Raw genomic sequence first — 20303 nt, forward strand, 5'->3', positions numbered from 1 at the left:
AGAATGGAACTAAGAATTGAGAGAATGATTGCCCATAAATGCCTAATTTACTGAAGACTGAGAATTATCTCTTGAGTAGTGAACATCTGCTAAAAATCCCTCCCCCGTTCTCAAGCCAATGAACTTACTGCTTGGTCTCTGGTTGGACTTCCTGCTCTTTGCACTCCTTGCCCATAACAAAAACCCACCCCAAACCCCCAACTGACTTGTCTGTAGCTTGTAACAGCATGTGTTTCCCAAATTGCTATTCCCAAATAAACTCAATGTCTGATAATTTGAGCTTGCCTCAGTTTATCTCTTTATTTGGGTTGACAGAAGGAAGAAATTCAAAATATATATATTTCTCAAAAAGAGAAAGAAAGCCAAAGAGAAGAAGTACTAATGAAAATATAAGGGAAGTTTTAATCAGCTGAAGGAAGTCTGAGTCTGTAACTAAAATGGGTTCCCTGAACACAAGGCAAAATAAATGAAAAAAGAGATTAATAGAATAAGTTTAAAGAAAATAAATTCAGTTATTTCTAAGCAACTCATGAACAAAAGAGAAAATTTCCAGATAGTCAAGATAGTTTAGAAAATTCACAGAAAATAAGAACAATGAAAATTCAATGTATCAAAACTTACAGTAAAGGACCAAAGCCATTCTAGAAAATAATAGCCAACCCATGTTTCTATTATTAAATACAAATGAATGAAAAGAAATTATTTAAAAACCTCACAACATTTGAAAATGAGCAGTCAAATTTAAGGAAAGCAGGAGAAAGAAACTAATACAAAAGGTAAAATAAGTAATTACAAATTAAAAATCTACAGATAATCATAAAAGCTAGGGACTGGACCTTTTAAAAACCTTAAATATATATATATATATAACATGCTGGAAATCTAAACAAAGAAAAGAATTAGTATGTTAAAATTATATATCTTTAAAATCTTTTAAAATTGGCTATTATATAACTATATTAACAATGCTAAAAATCTTAATGATATATATTTTATAGAAAATATAAATTAATAGAATAGATTCTAAAATAATTAGAAAACCTCAAAAGACCTATAAGCAGAGATGTAATTAAAAATTGTGGGTTTTTTTTTAAGGTTCCTGTCCTGATAGTTTTACAGCTGAATTCTTCTAAACTTTCAAAAAATAATAAATATGATGAGCCTAGGAAAAGAAGGAAAATTTTCTAATTCAGCTAATATAAACCTACTAGCAAAATCTTACAAAGAGTAAAAAGCTGCAGTTGTTTCTCAGTTATCACAAACAATGTAAACATTCTAAAGATATAGCAGATTTAATACAACATGATTTTAATATAATAACATAACATGATTGAGTAGGAACTTTACCAGAGAGTAAGAATGGTTTAGGGTCAGGAAATTAATAAAGCAGTGCATAGCAACCATCGACCAAGGAAGAAAGCCTACATAAATATTTGCTGGTCTTTGATGTGGGGCGAGGACAATAAACGACTTTATTATCTTACTTGCTACTCCTCCTAGAATAGTGAACCAACTGAGATGTAGACAAAGGACTCAAGCAAATGAAGATTAAAATATAGTCATCACTCTGTATCCACCAAGGATTGGTTTCAGGACCACCCCCTCTTTGGATACCAAAATCTGCTGATGCTCAAGTCCCTTGTATAAACATGTAGTATTTGCGTATAACCTACACACATCCTCCCCTACACTTTAAATCATCTCTAAATTACTTATAGTACCTAATACACGGTAAATGTTATGTAAATAGTTGTAAATACAATGTAAATACTATGTAAATAGTTGCTGGTGTGAAGCAAATTAAAGTTTTGCTTTTTGGAACTTTCTGGAATTTTTTTTCTTGAATATTTTTGATCTGCAGTTGGTTGAATCTGCAAATGCAGAACTTGAGGGAGGGCCAACTGTATCAGCTTTACAACTGTGTAAGCTGTAACCACTTGAAAATACAATGAAAATAAAAGAGCTCATGCACAATGGCAACAAAATTATAAACTAGCTATGGATAAATGTAAGAAGTAACGATCAGTAGTGATAAGAAAATTTATGAAAATTCACTGAAGGCCCTAGAAAAGACCTAAATGCAAAGGCATGTCATATGTAGGGAAGAGAAGATTTAATTTTATAAGGATACAATTCTCCACAAAGTAAGTTACAACTTCAATTCCAATGTGTTTTTTCTCCTTTCCCTTTTGTTCTCCTTTTCTTACCTCTTCTTCCTTTCTCCTTTGCTCTTTTTTTTTTGTTTGATTGTTTCCTTCTCTGAAGTGTGAATAGCTAAGTTTTAGGCAAAAAACAAAAGCAAAAACCTCTGAAAATTATTTTAAGATACTATGATGCTACAATAATTAAAATAAAATTGCTAGACTTTATGTATGTATATGTACATGAATATAAAATGTTATTTGTTATATATATATATGATATTACATTGTCATTATGTTAGTATGATATATAAGTATTCTTTTGGTTTCCTGGACCCAATTCCAATATGTGTGTGTGTGGAGTCTTCCCCACATCAACAAGCAATTCTCGGATGAGAATTCAACTCAATTCTACCCAGGGATAGCATCAGATTCTACAGGTAAAGGGCTCAGTCCCACAAGACTGCCTCTACTTCAGACATCAATTGCAAGCCTGGGTTATTAACTGCTACTGACCCACCAGCTTCAGATTGGAGGTTCTAACAACTGCCTTCAACTCAGGATGCCAATCACAAGTCCAGGTTGTTACCTATATTTCTGACCAACTGGTTATAAATCAGAGGTTCCCATGACCCATTTCTTGGGTCTGAACAATTTGCTAGAATGGTTCACAGAGCTCAGGAAACCTATTTACTCACTATCTTACCAATTTATTACAAAGGATATTAAAGGATACACAGATGAACAGCCAGATGAAGGGATACATAAGGCGAGGTCCCAAACAAAAGAGCTTCCCTCCTCATGGACCTTGGGGCCCAGCACTGTAGCACATGGAAGTGTTCTGGTTCCCCAGTATGGAAGCTCTCTGAACCCCCTCCTTTGGGCTTTTTTTGTAGGCCTCATTACTTAGGCATGATTGATTAAATCATCAGCCAATGATGATTGACTGGTCAGTCAATCTAGCCCCTCTCTCCTCCCTGGAAATCAGGGAGTGGAACCAAAAGTTCCAACCCTCTGTTCTTGATTGATTCTTCTGGCTACCAGCCCCCATCCTTAGGTGATTTCCAAAAGTCAACTTCATTAACAGAAACCCAGTTGTGATGGAAAGGGTCTTATCATGAATGACATGACACCCATTTCACCTTTGTGGCTCTGAAGAACTTTCAGGAACTGAGGACAAGAGACCAAATACAGTAACAAAAGATGCTCCCATTGCTCAGGAACTTCCACAGGATTTGGGAGCTGTGAGCCAGGAACTGTGGATGAAGACCAAATATATATGAGAAATTATTTTGATCATCTGAATGACCAAATATGTATATTTCTTATACGTCACAATATTGCAAGTATAAATAATCTGGATATTTAATTTTAATTATGGTAGCATTATAATATCTTGGGATATATACATATGATGTTAATATGATACTATATGTGTGTGCATATATATACACGTATATACACACACACTGTCACATATATAAATATATAAAAGTAAGAGTATAACACAAATATCACACAGTAAAATGGATAAATGAATTGAAAGTCCATTTCATTTCAAGGTTCTACCTCACCTGAAGGTGGGAGTTAGAATGGAAACAGTTCCATGACTGACAGGGTAGTGGAATTACCATCCAGTCCTAAAAGAACTGGGAGAAAGTGAGTTTGACTCAGATAAAATCTTAGCAGTTTTCACAGCTTTTCTGAGAGCTTTGATTACTAAAATAAATGGATGCTGCGTACCCAGATACTTTTGTCATTTACCAAGTTAAGCAGCCTCTAGTTGCATAGTTATAAGAATTTTGTTTTATTTTGTTTTGTTTTCCCCGAGCTGACTGAGCATAAAGGAGTTATATTCTCAGAGCATTTGTTAGAATATCAGTGTAGAATGTTTTACTCATATTAATGCAATAGCTTTTCAGAAAACTTCCTAAGATGGCTTATTAGTCATGCATGGTTTTTTTGTAATAGTGTGTTTTCTCTGGTTAAAATAAGATTTCACTTTTGAAGTCACTGACACGGAAAAATAATTGGCAATAGATGCATATGTGATATAATAACTTATATATATAGTTTTTTAAAGAACAAACTATGATACTTGAAGAAGAGTTTAGAATATGTTATTAAATTGGGTATAGATGGGGTATTCTATGAAAAGCATTTTTATGAAGTGATAAGTGGATTTTTCATGGTTAAATGTTAATTATCTGCCAGTGATATTTTCAGCCTATTTTTGCTTATAGGAAATGGAGTTTTGTTTGCATATTTGCTTAGCTTCATGCACACATTACAATACAGACTTCAAAGAAAAACACAACAGTGGGAAAGTGAGGAGTACCTTGGTAGTCCATGTGATAATAGCTTGAAATGAAAATCATTACATGTGAACAGCCCCTGTTATGGAGGTTCTGTTCTTCCTGAAAAAGAATTATTTTGTACCTGGGATTCCGATCTGGAACTGATTCTTTCCACCAACTGGAATTTAAAGTGTCCCTTCCTCAGCCACAACAGGATGAAGAGGCCCCAGGCTAGAATGCACCAGGGCTGAGTAACTAGACCTCTTTCCCAGAATAAAAACAGTAGACTGCTGGCATTTTTAAAGTCGATGAGAAGGAGAAAACCACTGGAACTCTAGAGAAATTAGTTAGTAATGATCTTAAAGGTAGCTGTGAACATTTACAGTTGCAAAGCATAGCATCTTCCAGCAAAGAGGCTCTTGATAGAGGAAAACACTGGTCACTTTGAACAAGGAACAAAATCAGCTTGATGCACACAAATAATCAGCCAAGATTGAAAAATGCAAGGAAGTAAATCCAGACCCAAATAAACGTTAAGGCAACAATCGCTCAGCCACTCCACAGATTCTCACCAATTCCTTAGTGCAAAGTAAGTGCAGTTGATATTAGAGTTCTACTATATACTCTGTAGTTGTTTGTACTTATATAACCGTAAGGTAAAGTACATCTGAACTTTCCCTTTCTGTCCATGGTAGGTGTATGATTTTCTCAACAATTTTTTTTTTTCTTAAGTTTGTAAAGTCCCAACTTAGAGAACTTTCCTAACTATTGTTATAAATATGAGTGGACACCACTTCCTTATTATAATGGACAAATTTAAGTTTAGCAGATATGATTTTGCAACAATTGGGGTATTCAAGCAATGTTACTTTTATTTAAATTTAGTTAAAACATATTTTAATCCCCAGATAACTGGGCTGGCAAGAAATTCAATCTCCGTTACTTGGTCTCTCACTTCCTGGAATTTCACTCTCACCAAAATACAGAGTGACCTCTCTAGGTTTGGGCAGCACAGGTTACCTTTGAGATGCCCTGTGTCCCAGACTTTGTGGCTTTGGCGAGCTGCACAAGTGCTCGGGTTTTAGCTTCCTGAGGCCCAGTGACAGCCTTGCTGACTCTGTGGGCCCTGACTTCCCAGGTCTTACGAGAACTAGATATCTCAACATCCCTGATCCTATCTCTTACACCAATCAAGAGAAGTCACCCACCTCTCTCCCTTTAAGCTTTGGGGAAACAAAAGCACAAAAGAAAAGCTGTATGTGGGACATTTCTTTCTCTTTTTAGCCTTTCCTTGAAGCAAAGGAACACAGAACTTGGTGTGTATGCAGGGTTGGGGGTGGAGAGGATATAGTAAAAAAGAATAGTGACAGAACAAAATAAAGCAATATGTGCTGCTTTGTAGGTAGTTAACATCTGTTACAGAATGCACTCTGCATGCATTCTGTATCTGTTACAGATAAGCACTTATTAAAAGGCTTATCTCTGCCTGCATGTTAATAATGAGAACACTTCATCTATTCTCACAGAAGATGAAAAAACAGCATTTTCTAGAGTGATCAGAGGGATTAATGAGACATTTATATACCCAGAAACAGATTTAATGAGGCCCTGTTCTATGGATATGAGATAAACAGGCATTATGAACCTAAGAAACATTCTACGTGGCTTGAAACATATGCTAGAATATTAGAATTACTTAAGACTTACTCTTAAGTAATCCAAGAGTAAGAGTAATCGAAGTCCCTCAACTACAGTACCTCAAGAGTGCCTTGCAGTTAGTCTGTCAATACGAGCATCAACTAAGTCCTTCATCTTCATTTTCCTAAAGATGAATGATCTCAGACAGTTCCTCAAATTCTAATACTCATTTGGGGTAAAGTGCTAATGGAGAGTGCATTGTGGACACAGCTTCATCCTTCGTGCGTGGGCAGTTCAGATGTGTATCACCGCAAAAGGAAATGTCGATCCCGAGTACCTGTGGGCACCAAACATTCCTGAGCAGGATTGTAGACTGTGGACTGTGATTTATTTTTTAAAAATTAATAATTAACCCTCCTTAAACTGGTTTTATTTAACGTGGTCACTGTGTAAGAAAGTACATGACCTTTTAGTAAAAGGACATTTAATTCCCTAATCAATGCCACAGAGACGCTTTCTTGGGTTTATTTCTACCCAGTTCTGAATTATATGTTGATTGTGTATACTGGATGTTTAGTAAGGACTAGGGGACAAAATTAGATGCTATTCTAAATAGCTCATGCCTGGTTTTAATGTCAAGTGGCTTCTATTTTCTGTAATTATCTATGAATTGTGAGTCCTAGGGTATGGCAACTTAGTGTTTTCTGATGATCAGCCATGTCACCATCACTGGGGAGCTTATTAGAACTGCCCCAGCCCAAACTTACTGAATCAGAATTTGTATTTATTAGGTACATAAAAGTTTAAGCAGCATGTTTTAGACACAGTTTAGACTGAATTATTTGTGAAACTTTGGAAAAACATGGATGCCAAATCTCCATAGTAGGTCTACTGAATCAGAACAGCTGGAGTTGCACGCAACGTGCATTTTTTAAAAAACCTCACAGGTCAACTTCATATGTGTATCTAACATTTCTTCTAATAGTGAGAAGAAAACTACATAGTAAATGGAAATGCTTTCAGCATGAATTGTCATAAACAGGTATTTAGTTCAAATGGTGGAACTTTTTTTTTTAACTAAGGCAATAAATTTGAGGATTAACTGGAGTTTATAGATTTGTGTTATTTTTTATAAATTGATAATTTGCATCATTGATAAAAATAAATCAGGGAATAAATATTTTCGATAACTTTTTCCTAATGTGTACAAAGCATTAAAATATCATTAGAATATTTGATTCTGTGTTGTTACATTGGTGGCAAAAGTTCTTTCTGGGATGGCATAAGACTACTACTAAAATTATTCTATAATTTCACATTTGAACTGTCTCTAGTAAGCATTTATCATTGGAATTTGCCAGAATAGTGGTAGCTTCTGGGTTCTTGCTTTGTTTAGTGTGACAATAACAGAACAAGAACACTAGACATAAATCTTAGTGGGGGTTTTTCATTAAAAAAAAGTGAACTTTTGTAATAATAGCAACCAAATGACAGCAGTAACAATTTCTCGCTTGATTACATCTGGTTTTTCACCTGGCTAAGAATCTATTCCGATAAGAACCCAAAACTTCCAGATCAAAGTTCAGTTTTTGTTTTGTTTTGTCTTTGTTTTTCTTCCTAAAAAGCTATAATTTAAGATTGTAAGTTGTGTTTTTTTTTTTTAAGGAAAGATAGCCTAGGACTGGTTGTTGATTTCATAACCAATTTTTCATTTGCTTTGGTGGATTGTTGTCTTCTGCCCATTTTCTCTATGTAAATTATTTCTAATTCTAGTCTGGAACATTAATTGCTACTTTAATTAATGCATAGTTTACCCTGAGAACGAAATAATTGATCTTATTGAAAAGTTTTTATGAGGTAAAATTGGGGATAACTTTTGGCAACTCAGTGGAATGCAAAATTTGTTTGTTTTTTCCCTTAAAAAAAAAAAAGACAAAGCCCTTATAAACACTTTGTGAAGACTCCCAGTCAATGGACAAATAATATGAGGGTTCAGAAAATTGGTAATAAAATGTAAACTCTCTCTGTTAGAAGACTTTGTGAAGACTTTGTGAAGCCTGCCAGCCAATGGATAAATAATATGAGGGTTCAGAAAATTGATAATGAAATGTAAACTCTCTCTGTTAGTTTCAACTGCAATGATGTGCAAAATATATTGTGCCTCACCATATAGCAGAACCGTAGTTTTCTGTGTAGTCATTGGATTGAATACCCAGAAGACATCTGACTTTCTTTCTCTGCTTTCAGACAGCATGGAAAAAGTGGAGTATCCTAATCTCAAAAATCTACAGTAAATTTTATTATGGAAATTGCTTTGTTAACTAACAGTAACAGTTCTTACTTAAGTGGAGGGAGTCTCTCAAATGTAATTTTAACATAGTTTTTTCCCCCATAGAAACCCTTTCCATCTTGTTTTGACTCTAGTGTAAATTCAGAACACTTAACTAAATTTCTGACTTGAAGGTAATCTACACTCTCCTCCTATAAGAGAATCCAATTTATGAACAGTAACTGCTAATTTGCTGGATCTCTCCCTCAAAACATCCTATTGAGTTCCATTGAAAATGGTGAATCCTATTCTTTTTTTTAAAAAATTTAGTTTATTTTTAAAAATTAATTAATTTTATTTTTTGGCTGCGTTGGGTCTTCGTTGCTGCTCACGGGCTTTCTCTCGTGGTGAGCAGGGGCTACTCTTTGTTGCGGTGCATGGGCTTCTCATTGCAGTGGCTTCTCTTGTTGCAGAGCGCAGGCTCTAGGTATGCGGGCTTCAGTAGTTGTGGTGCACAGGCTTAGTTGCTCCGTGGCATGTGGGATCTTCCAGACCAGGGCTCAAACCCGTGTCCCCTGCATTGGCAGGCGGATTCTTAACTACTGTGCCAGTAGACTCCTAGAATAGGAGTCCTGGGAATCCTATTCTAATATTTTTTAAATGGTAATTCACAGTACAAAAGGTACCATGAGGTACCTCCCAAATGTTTTGTAGCATTAAATCGACAGTTATAAAAAACAACGCATAGTTCTGAAGTTAACAGTTTGATGGCACTTCAAAATACAAGCATTGGTATAATTAGTAGGAGTCAGTTAACTATTTTATTAAATTTATCATATGTTTATTGAATGGTCTGCTATGTGAAAAACACTGTGTCACATGTATGATTTTGAACCCCTGCCTCTCCATGAGAATACATCGACTATATTCAATAATCTTAAATTCTCATCTATTTTATCTGGAGTTCCACTATGTTAGGGTTCCTTACGTAGGAACATAGGAAAATCATGGCATCAATGCAAAGTAATCTGATGATAATTCTAAAGGCTTCTCTAATAAAATAGCTATAACTATTAGGTTATGTCATTGCCATTGTGTAATTTATAGGGAGAATATATATTTGGTCTTCATCCATAGTTCCTGGCTCACAGTTCCCAAAAACCTTGGAATTTCCTGAGCACAAGGAGCAATGGGATAAAATTTGGTCTCTTATCCTTAGTTCCTCAGAATACTTTGGGGAAGGTGACTTTTGGATCCCACCCAAAGGTGGGGGCTGGTTGCCAGGAGAACCAACCATATGATTAGAGAGGAACTTTCAGTTCACCCCACTCCACCTGGGGATGGGGGAGAAGGCCTGGAGGTTGAATCAATCACGAACTGCCAATGATTTAATCAACCACGGCTATGTAATGAAGTTTCCATAAAACCCCCGAAGTACAGGGTTTGGAGAGTGGGTCTGAGGAGGGCTTGGAGGCTCCGTGCCCTTTTCCTATGCCTTGTGCTAGGTATCTCTTCATCCAACTGTTGACTCATATATTTTAATATCCTTTTTTATAATAAGATGGTAATCTAGTGAGTAAACAGGTTTTCCTGAGTTCTGTGAGCCATTCTAGCAAATTATTGGAACCTGAGAAGTTGATGGGAACCTCTGATTTATAGTAAGTAGGTCAGAAGTGCAGGTAATAACCTGTACTTGGGATTGGCATCCTGAGTTGGAGGGGGTCATAGGAACCTCCAGTTTATAGCCCTTCAGTTAGAAGCACAGGTAACAACCTGGGCTTGAGATTGGCATCTGAAGCGGAGGACAGTATTGAGGACTGAGCCCTTTACGTGTGGAATCTGATGCTCTCTCTGGGGAGACAGTGTCAGAACTGAGTTGAATTCTTGGACACCCTGCTGGTGCCCTGGAATTGCTTGTTGGTGTGGGGAAGGCTCCACACACATGCAAGTTGGAATTGGGTCCAGGAACCCTTCTGGAATCATATCAAGGAACATTTGGAAGAATTTTAAATTTTAATTGCTCCCTTACTTCTGTTTAAACCCTAGGAAGACTCTGATTTTCTATTATCATTCAGAGTTTCCAAGCACAAATATTCCAAAAACTTGTGGAAAAAGAGAAAAATTATAAAAACAATGGAAGGTAGATAATATTATCTGTTTATGTTAGTTGGGTATAAACAGTTAAATATATTAATTGTTAAGCCACTTGTTAAGCTATTTAGAGTGTTAGTCAAAGATAAGGGTGAAATGAACAATCTTAAATCAAGAAAAAAAAGGAAAATCAAGGAAAATGAGAAATAATTTTTCTTCAAGTCTTGCCCCATAGTGGAATTATTCTTCTAAAAGCAAAGGATTGAATAAAAAATCCTAAAGTCCAAATTTACCCTTGTAAGATATTGGTTTTCCTCTGAAGGAAAAGGCTGTGGGAACAACACTGCCTCAACCACTAGCCAAAGCATGAACTAGATGACCTAGTAAGGCTTTTCCATTTCTAATTTCTTGATCCTTGTATTCATAAATTTTCCTGTTTAATATTTTTTTCTTTCAATGGGACGTCCAAAAACTCTTGTGAAAAAGGTCCAAGATGGAAATTGCTTATTCATTGATAGTAGGGGGAAAAGAAAACATACTCATTTCACTCTGTTAAGTAGAGACAGTAAATATTCATTCCCTCTTTCATTCAACAAATATTCTTTGAGTGCTTGCTATGTGCCAGGCTCTATCCTATGAGTATGAAATGTTAGCATCCTAATTCCTAATCAACCTAATGCCTTGGTTAAAGAAATAATAATATTAAAAATAATGTATACACAGCATACTTGATTCCCTGATCCACAAATGAAAAATCAGTATTAATTACATAAAACAGGGGAGGGTTGCATGTGAGAGGAAAATTCTTGTCCTCAATGATCAACAAATTAATTCTATGTGTGCTGTTATCAGCCCCATTTCCTCATTTTGCAAGTCTTGTAGCTGTGTTCTTTGAGGCTATAGGGGGTGGAGAGTTGGAGAAGACTGTCGATAGGTCTAGCTTTCATGGTCCTATCATGGTCAGTCCCATGTACCTACTCTAATGTTTCCCTGTGTTAGTTCTAGATGTTGAGATCCTTAGGACCTGGAACAAAGCTCAACACCAGGTTGGGAAAAAAGGACATAATTTTCCCTGGATGTGCTCAGGGTGTAGTATTTAAAGTACTCTGCAACTTCTATGGGATGGAAATTGTGCTAGAAACTTGTAATTGAAAGTGAGTAAAGCAGAGGTCAATGCCCTCAAGGAAGCTGCAGTTTAGAGAGGGAGGTGGATATAAATCTAGTCAATTATGATGCAATAAAGTTTTGTACTTACACTTGGAACAAAGGTGAGAATTTTTCAGATCTATTTGGCCATAGGGAAAAAATTTAAAATGACAGTCTATTTAATCAATATTGTCCAAAGGTCATTAGATATATTAAAAGTGTGGGAAAGTACTTCATTAAAATTAAAAACTTCTGCTCCCTGAAAGTCAAGGTCAAAAGGATGACAAGCCACAGACTGGGAGGAAATATTTGAAAAATATTTTTTGCAAAAAATAAAGGACTGCTATCTAAAATATACAAAGAACTCTTAAAATGCAATAAGAAAACAAAAAACCCAATTAAAAAATGGGCCAAAAGCTTTTAACAGACACCTGACCAAAGAAGACATACAGATGGCAAATAAGCATATGAAAAGATATTCTCCCTCATATGTCATCAGCAAAATGCAAATTAAAACAACAGTGAGATACCACTGCACACCTATTATAATGGCCAAAATCTGGAACACAGATGCACAAATGCTGGCTAAGTTGCAGAACAAGAACTTTCATTCATTGCTGGTGAGAATGCAAAATGGTACAGCCACTTTGTAAGATAGTTTGGCATTTTCTTATAAAACTAAAAGTACTCTTACCATATGATCCAGCAATCACGCTCCTTGGTATTTACCCAAAGGAGTTGCAAATTTATGTCCACATGAAAACCTGTACAAGGATGTTTCTAGCAGTTTTATTAATAATTGACAAAACTTGGAAGCAGCCAAGATGTCCTTCAGTAGTTGAATACACTATGGTAGTACATTCAGACAATGGAATATTATTCAGTGCTAAAAAGAAATGAGCTATCAAGCCGTGAAAAGACATGGAGGAAAATTAATATTGCTGACTGAAAGAAGCCAATCTGAAAAAGCTACACACTACATGATCTCACCTATATGACATTCTGGAAAAGACAAACCTAAGGAGACTATAAAAAAGATCAGTGGCTGCCAGGGGTAGGGAAGGATGAGTAGGTGGAGCATAGAGGATTTTTAGGGCAGTGAGAATGCTCTGTATGACACTATAATGATAGATACATGTCATTATACATTTGTCCAAACCCACACAATGTACAAAAATAAGAGTGAACCGTAACGTAAACTGTGGACTTTGGGGGATTATGATGTGTTAACGTAGGTTCATCAGTTCTAACAAATGTACCACTCTTCTGTTACATTTCAGGGGATGTTGACATTAGGGCAGGCTATGGCATGTTTGGGGACAGGGAGGATGTGGGAAATCCCTGTATTTTCCCCCCTCAATTCTGCTGCGAACCTCAATTCTGCTCTTAAAAAAAAGTCTCAGTAAAAAAGAAAGTGTGGGAAAGGTGAACAGCAAAAACAGCGACGAACCTATAAATGAATTATTTGCTGTAAAAAATGACAAGTTTTAAAAATTTTTATGTTTAGTATACAATAAACATTAGGTGTCAAAATGTCAAGTTATGACAAGATAGACAACATTGACTTGACAGCATCAAACAGAAAATACACACACACAAACCTCTCTGCTTAGTTAATTGCTGCCAACACAAGGATGCACAGGTTAAAATATCCATATATCAATCGACTTCATGAAACTTAAGTCTTAAAGGGGATGATTTCACAATTACGGAGACTACACACATGTGATTACTTTTGAGATTATTTCTCTACTTACAACATACTTTGGAAGAAAACATACTCAAAGTATTGCTTTAGTATTTTGTGGAGCACCTATTAGCATCTCCTGGAATTTGCCTTTCTTTGACTTGGGGACAGGAAGAGGAAGGGTCTTATGACTGGAAAGCCAATATGAGCAAGTGTGTGGATGGGGGATGTGGGAACAAACCACTGCTGCTGAAGGCAAAGAAGCCTGCAGGGAAGAGCGGGGATTTGATGCTCCGCAGGCAGGCAGGGGTCAGCTTGTGGAAGGAACTCAGTGACTTCTTTGCCTTTTATTCCTACTGTTATCTCTGGTAAAATGAAAAGTTCATAATGTTTTAGTTGTTTATATTTTCCTACTTTTCTTAGAACTTGCCATATTTCATTATCAGTGGGTTATCTATACATACGCCATACAGATTCATCTAAGAAAATCTTCATTTAAGCCCTTACTATGTTCTAGACAACATGCTCAACAGTTTACATGCAAGATTATGTTAATCTTCATGAACATTTTGCAGAAGCATCATTAGTAAACCGACTTTAGAGTTGAGAAAACTGAGGTGGAATCTGTATGTGAATCCTACCTATCTCAAAGTTCATTTTACTTTAGTAATTGGTCTTCATAATGGCATTTTCCCAAGTGTGTTCCTCAGAGGATAAAGCATGAGAAAAAAGCATTCTGTGGTCACATCAGTAGGAGGATCGAGTGCACTACATCTCTCTCTTGAACACTCACAATGCACTTAGGATATTAAAGTCCCTGGGAAGTTCTGAAATAAAGAAACCCATTTCATTGTGTTCATATGAGCATTTCACAAACTGTCAGAGAATTCTTTTTTGTTTTTTTGGTGAAACTTTTAATTTTCGGGACATACTTTGGGAAACTTTGTATATTGGGAGAGTCTTATTAATAAGAACTCAACAACTTATTTAGAATCCAAGAAACCTAAACCTTATTATATACTCTCTAATGTTTGTCAGAATGAGGGTCATGGACTCATTGGGTTGTGAAATCAATGAAGTGGATCCTGAGTAGTATTTGGGAAATAAAACAAAACAAAACAAAGCAAAACAAATAAGATAGAAAATATCAGGGTTATTGCATGTAATAAATACTGAATCATGAAAATTTTTACTGGGTTACAGTATAAAATACATTTCTTTCCATGGTCATAGCCAAAAACATCTAGAGACTGCTTTTATGAAAGTCACACGAATTGCTTGTTATGCAGGAGTTATGATGATAGCAAATGTCTGAATTTTATGAAATTAACACAAGAAGGACTACAGTAATCACATGGCTAAATACAGTACTTGTTATTGCTTAAAATCAGATAATTTGGGAGCTGAAATATCTCATAGAGGCAAAACCAAAATAGAGTTTTAGTGACTTGTCAAGGTCAGACAGCTGTTAGCTGGGCCTAGAATGCAGGGTTTCTGATTTGTACTCTATAATTCTTTTACTTGTCAGCATAAATTGACATAATTTTTATTTATAGAACACGAGGATTATTTCTTTTTAACAAATAAGAAAACCAGGCACAAAATTCAGCAAATCACCCCCAGATAGTAAGTCAATGAATGATAGGTTACAAAAATGCTGAAGGCTTTAATTGAAGGGAAAAAGTAATATAGAGATACTTCAGTGCTAAGGTCTAATTATTATTCCAGCTAATGACTAACTAATTAACGTAATACCCCATGTTATTAGGTGGGGTCATTCAGTTGTTTGGTTTCTCACTTGAACATGTAAGTGTCCTGTATATAAGATTCTGAGAAGACTTAGCGGATAACACATCAGTGAACACAAACCCTGCCATGTGTAAGCTAAAGATGCAGACTTTAAATAATGAACCAAAGTATTCCCTCCAAACGCACACCATTTTTAAAAAAGAAAAGGAGCTATGACATATGGAAGCATCCATGAAGCTACAAACAGAAGCTTCTACACATTTTATTTTAGGAAGGCCTCTGAAAGGCTCCTTCCAGTTGAAGCCTTGAAAATTATACCTAAATTTGTGCCTATTCACTCTTCTCTCATGGTCTGTTCTGGGGAGGGAGTGTCAGAAACTGGTCAGTGGAGGTTGGAAATATTTCCTTTTCCACCCCCTCTGCTCCCTGGAAAGCGCCCACAAGCGTCTACTCCAGGGAAGCGGGCCTGCGCTTGGCTTCCAGCAAACCCTTCTCAAGTCTCTGGAGCCCAGGTTGGTGCTATCTCCACCCAGAAAGCTCTGGGCCACAAAGGGCAGAAATCATTTGATAACTTAATCTTGGGGAGAGAAAGAGACGCTGAGGCCTGTGTACTCTAGTGATAAACAGAAGCATCCGGGTGACTCAAGGAAGAGACATGGTATCGTTTAAAACTAACACAAACTAATAAAGCATAAACAAGAACTGAAAGGGGGTAGGAACCACCCCTACAAAACGTGGTAGGCGGCTGGTGCCCGGAAGGAGGATGACCGCGTCGTTACGACCTGGAGGTTCCAGGGGTTCCCTCCGGGGAGACCCGGCCGGGAGAGCAGGGAAGGTAGAGCAGGAGGTGAATTTCCTAAAGCCCAGGACCGACCCTTAGACCCTCCCCCTTCCTATAATTAACTCAAAGCCGGTCCCGCCTGTCGGGGCCGGTGGCTCCCCTGGCCCGCCACCTCCCCTCGCCCATGTCGCGGGGAAGGAGAAGATCCCGGGATGGGGGTGTCGAGCCCGGGCCACTCGAGACCCCTCGCGCGGCTTCAAAGCCTGACCCTGCCTGGGGCCGGCCACGGTCGGCTTCCTCCCCACTCCTCCCCGCTCCTCCCGCGCCGGCAGCGCCGCCCCGGCCGTCCGGGCCGGCGCGGGGGGCGCGGGACCGGGCCCCGCGTGACGTGGGCGCCGCGGCGGGAGGGGCCGCCCGGGGGGCTCCGGCCGCCTTATTAGCGCCCCGCGGGTCGCCGGCAGCGAGCATACGGCCGCTTCGCGAGCAACAGGAGCCGGCGAGCGGCCCACTCCTCCCACCTCCTCTGCCTGCCTCCTCCTCCTCCCCTCCGGCTCCTCCCGCCCCCACCTCTGTGCGAGCGGCGGAATCGCCCTCTCCCTGCTTCTTTCTCCCGCTCCCGCTCGCTCGTCTCTCTCGCTAATACTTCCCCCTGCTGTGCTCCAGGGGACCCAAGCATTCTCAGCGCTAACCTTAGGGACCCATGGTGCTCGAAAAGCCTAGAAAAAGCCGCTTCGGGCGGAGATAGTTGGAAGCCCCTCGTCCCTTCCCCCTCTCCCGGCGCAGCCCATGCCCGGCTCGCAGCACCTTCTCGCTCCTGCACGCTCTGTTTGGGAGGACGGGGTGAGAAGGTGAAGTGGGAAGAACTGCAGAGCGAAGGGGGCCAGTCTCAGAGCTCAGATTTCATTTTCATTGAAGCAAAGCACGGAAGATCAGTTTTCTTCTGTTTGTTTGTTTTTGTTTTTAATTCTGCATTTTTTGGTTCTTTTTTCTTTTTCTTTTTTCAAGAAACTTATTTTGAGGGGGGGTGGGTTTGCTCTGGGCATTTGCTTTGCCCAGCAGTTGAAAAGTGAACTCGACTCGTGATGGTTCTCCTGTCACTTTGGTTGATAGCAGCCGCTCTGGTAGAGGTTAGGACTTCAGCTGATGAACAAGTAAGTGGAAAATAATAACAATAAAAAACTCAAACCCAACCTTTTCCCGAAAAAGTTCCTCCCCTCTTTCCCCTCCTCTCTCTCCTCCTCCCCCCTCCCACCCTTCCCTGTTATCTGGTGCATTCACGGACGGTGTTTCGAGGGCTGGGCGCAGCGTGCGGGGCTTTCTGGGGTGGGGGATTGAATGGCACGGGAGGTTTGGACTCCCACTTCGGGAGCCCAGGCTTGTCACACCTAGGACTTCACTTTGCGGCATTCGGAACAATTCCTGGTGACAAAGTGCAGCCAATTCGCATCCTCGCCGGGCCATCTGGGTTTCCTCTTTCCGGAGGGCGGTCTGGGCGCCTGAATGAAGTTCTGGACGCTGGGTCCGGGATCCCAGTGCTCTGGTTGCAGCAGCCGGAGTCGGGTTCGCGGGACTTTCTCTCCTCCTCACTGACTCACAGCTTTTTCGGGCAGCCGGAGGTGGGGGTTTCAGGAAGTCCTTGGGCCGGACAGGGAGCGATCCAGTAGACACGTGTCCTGGGAGGACCGCGGCAGGGCCGGGGTTTGACAGTTGGGGAGGGGGGCCCGGGGACGTTTCCTGCCCTGCGTTTTCCTGGGCAGAGGCTGGAGGCGCCGGCCGCATTTCTCCCCTCCCCCTCTGCACAACTCCTCCTCTTTTTAAAGCGAAGTTGAGTGCAGCTCTGTTTCTTTTCGACCCAGCCCCCGCCCTTTGGAGACTCAAGGTGAAGCCCGATGCTCTCGGAAGAGTCCTTGAGAAGGCTCAGCGGGATGAGCCGAGCCGTTTGTAGTAAATCACATCAGCACAGGGCCGGTGGGACTTTGGGTACAGAATTTCTCTGTGAGTTTTTGTAGCGTCTCGGGTCTGCCTGGTCTAACCATAGGGTGAAAAGTAGAGAATTGTCTGGTGGATTCCTGACCTCAAATCTGATGCATCAGGATTTAGACTTCTTTTTGCACGTGTAAATTCAGAGACTTTCTTTTCTACTCCTGACCCAGTACCCGGAGTTTTCAGAAGAGAATATCGAGTGTCAGTATTTATTTTTTGCTGGCTTCATAAATGTTAAATTAAAATTGAAACGAGCAAACGACACCCTGTCCCAAATTATTATTGAATTGGCTCATGCTCCTGTCACAGAACCTCCTACAAACTGAGGTGCAGCCTTTAGGCACCAGTCCCGGTCTCCAGCATCTCCTGATTAGCCAGCTCCTGAAAAGCATTAATGGTAGAAATAAAACGCATGAGGTGATAAGATGAAACCCAGTAACTGTTTCTTTTTCTTACTTTTCCCCCTCCTTTCCAGGCTGGTAATGAAGAAATGGTGCAAATAGGTAAGCCTTGTTCTCAGATGTCACTCTTATCTTAGTAGAAAGTAGGGAATGAAGTAAGCGAAGCAAAATATTGTTCCTGAAATTTCTCCCATTGATGGTTAAAGAAACAATTGGTAGTCCAGTAACATTTCTATTCTTCTCTTCCTCTTTCCGGAGGAGGGTGTCACTTTCCTCGGGCTGAGTTGTAGTGATGTAAAAATTCTCCTGCAGTCGGACTTTTCAGGCATCGATTTATTAACTGTCTTTGGACAAGCCACTGGTAGGTACTGGGAGGGTGATGGAGGGACTGGAAGAAGATATGGAGATAAATTAAATCAACGTTTGTAGCATTAAGAGGAGCAAATCTGATTAGAAGAGAAACAAAGTGTAAGAATGCTACAAAGAAGAGAAAAATGAAGCACAGATGATGGAAAGTTTTCTCTTAAAATTTTTCCAGCTTTGAATAATCCCTCTGATGGCTTTCCTTATGCCATCTGCTTTGAAATAGTTATCTACTAATGTGTAAGATACTGTTAGGCCTTTTGCAGATAACATCTAAAACCTCGGTATTGCCTGACGATATGGGAATTATTCCCGTTTTATGGGTGAGGACACTGAGGCTCAGAGAGTGTGACTTGTAACATGTCCTCCAAAGTCCATGGTCTTTTTTGAAGCTGTTTATAATAATGTATTTGTTCTGAACGCAGAAACTGAAAGTCATCTGTCAAGCCAGGCTCCATTCAGTCTTTTCATACACATTTAACTTGGGTTACTTTAAAAGATGATTTTCCTTTTGGCAGAATGTCAGTCTCTGTAAATCGTGTATTTGTCAGGTGATATGGTAAAGTCATCTTTTACATGAAAAGATTTTGTTACTGCAGAAGTAGTTACAAATCTTTGCCCATGTGCTGTGTGCCAGGCACAGTGCTAATTGCTTTATGTGCCTAATGTCATCTGTTTCTCACAACTGCACTAGGGGGTAGGGACACATTGTGCCTATTTTAGATTTGAAGGAAATGAAGCTTGAGAGGTTACACAGTAACCTGCTGCAGTGCATGGTGGAGAGTTCAGGGAATTCCATACTTGTAAACTAATGGAGGGATCCCAAGATCCAGGCCCAGAATATGTTTGTAGCCATATAACATCGTGTGTCAGAATGCTCCCTTCTTACTCAGTGCTTAGCATTGTTGGAACTCCTCCACAAGCTTAGACCTCCACAGGAAGTGCAGGACAGACAGGAGGAAAGTGACTGAGAACTGCATTGAAAATACAATGTCTATGAAGAGACATTTGTCATTTGTAGTTGATAGCATTCAGCCATCAACATGTATCTTTTTATTTTTTAAAATTAATTAATTTATTTATTTTTGGCTGTGTTGGGTCTTTGTTTCTGTGCGAAGGCTTTCTCCAGTTGCGGCGAGCGGGGGCCACTCTTCATCGCGGTGCGCGGGCCTCTCACTGTCGCGGCCTCTCTTGTTGCAGGGCGCAGGCTCCAGACGCGCAGGCTCAGTAGTTGTGGCTCACAGGCTCCATATGCGCAGGCTCAGTAGTTGTGGTTCACAGGCTCCATACGCGCAGGCTCAGTAGTCGTGGCTCACAGGCGTAGTTGCTCCGCGGCATGTGGGATCTTCCCAGACCAGGGCTTGAACCCGTGTCCCCTGCATTGGCAGGCAGATTCTCAACCACTGCACCTCCAGGTAAGCCCCAACATGTATCTTTTCTTTTTTTGCAGTACACGGGCCTCTCAGTGTTGTGGCCTCTCCCGTTGCGGAGCACAGGCTCCTGACGCGCAGGCTCAGCGGCCATGGCTCACGGGCCTAGCCGCTCCGCGGCATGTGGGATCCTCCCAGACGGGGGCACGAACCCGTGTCCCCCGCATCGGCAGGCGGACTCTCAACCACTGCGCCACCAGGGAAGCCCCCAACATGTATCTTTTGGTTGTTGTTTTTGCGGTATGCGGGCCTCTCAGTGTTGTGGCCTCTCCCGTTGCGGAGCACAGGCTCCTGACGCGCAGGCTCAGCGGCCATGGCTCACGGGCC

The 20303-nt window shown here is 39.9% G+C and overlaps 1 protein-coding gene across 1 annotated transcript in view; it reads left to right on the top strand.

The window, feature by feature from the left end:
- Positions 1-16363: 16363 nt before the first annotated feature.
- The window catches only part of ADAMTS3 (ADAM metallopeptidase with thrombospondin type 1 motif 3), a 289216-nt gene continuing 285276 nt past the window's right edge, over positions 16364-20303 (top strand). Inside the window, exons 1-2 of the mRNA XM_029235930.1 lie at positions 16364-16950; positions 18258-18285. Coding sequence (XP_029091763.1) covers positions 16882-16950; positions 18258-18285 — 97 coding nt within the window. The 5' untranslated portion in view covers positions 16364-16881. The remainder of the gene's footprint in view (positions 16951-18257; positions 18286-20303) is intronic.

This window comes from Monodon monoceros, unplaced genomic scaffold (genome assembly GCF_005190385.1).
Source record: "Monodon monoceros isolate NGI ecotype Baffin Bay Population unplaced genomic scaffold, NGI_Narwhal_1 Super_Scaffold_20, whole genome shotgun sequence".
In the NCBI taxonomy this organism is placed as follows: Eukaryota; Metazoa; Chordata; class Mammalia; order Artiodactyla; family Monodontidae; genus Monodon; species Monodon monoceros.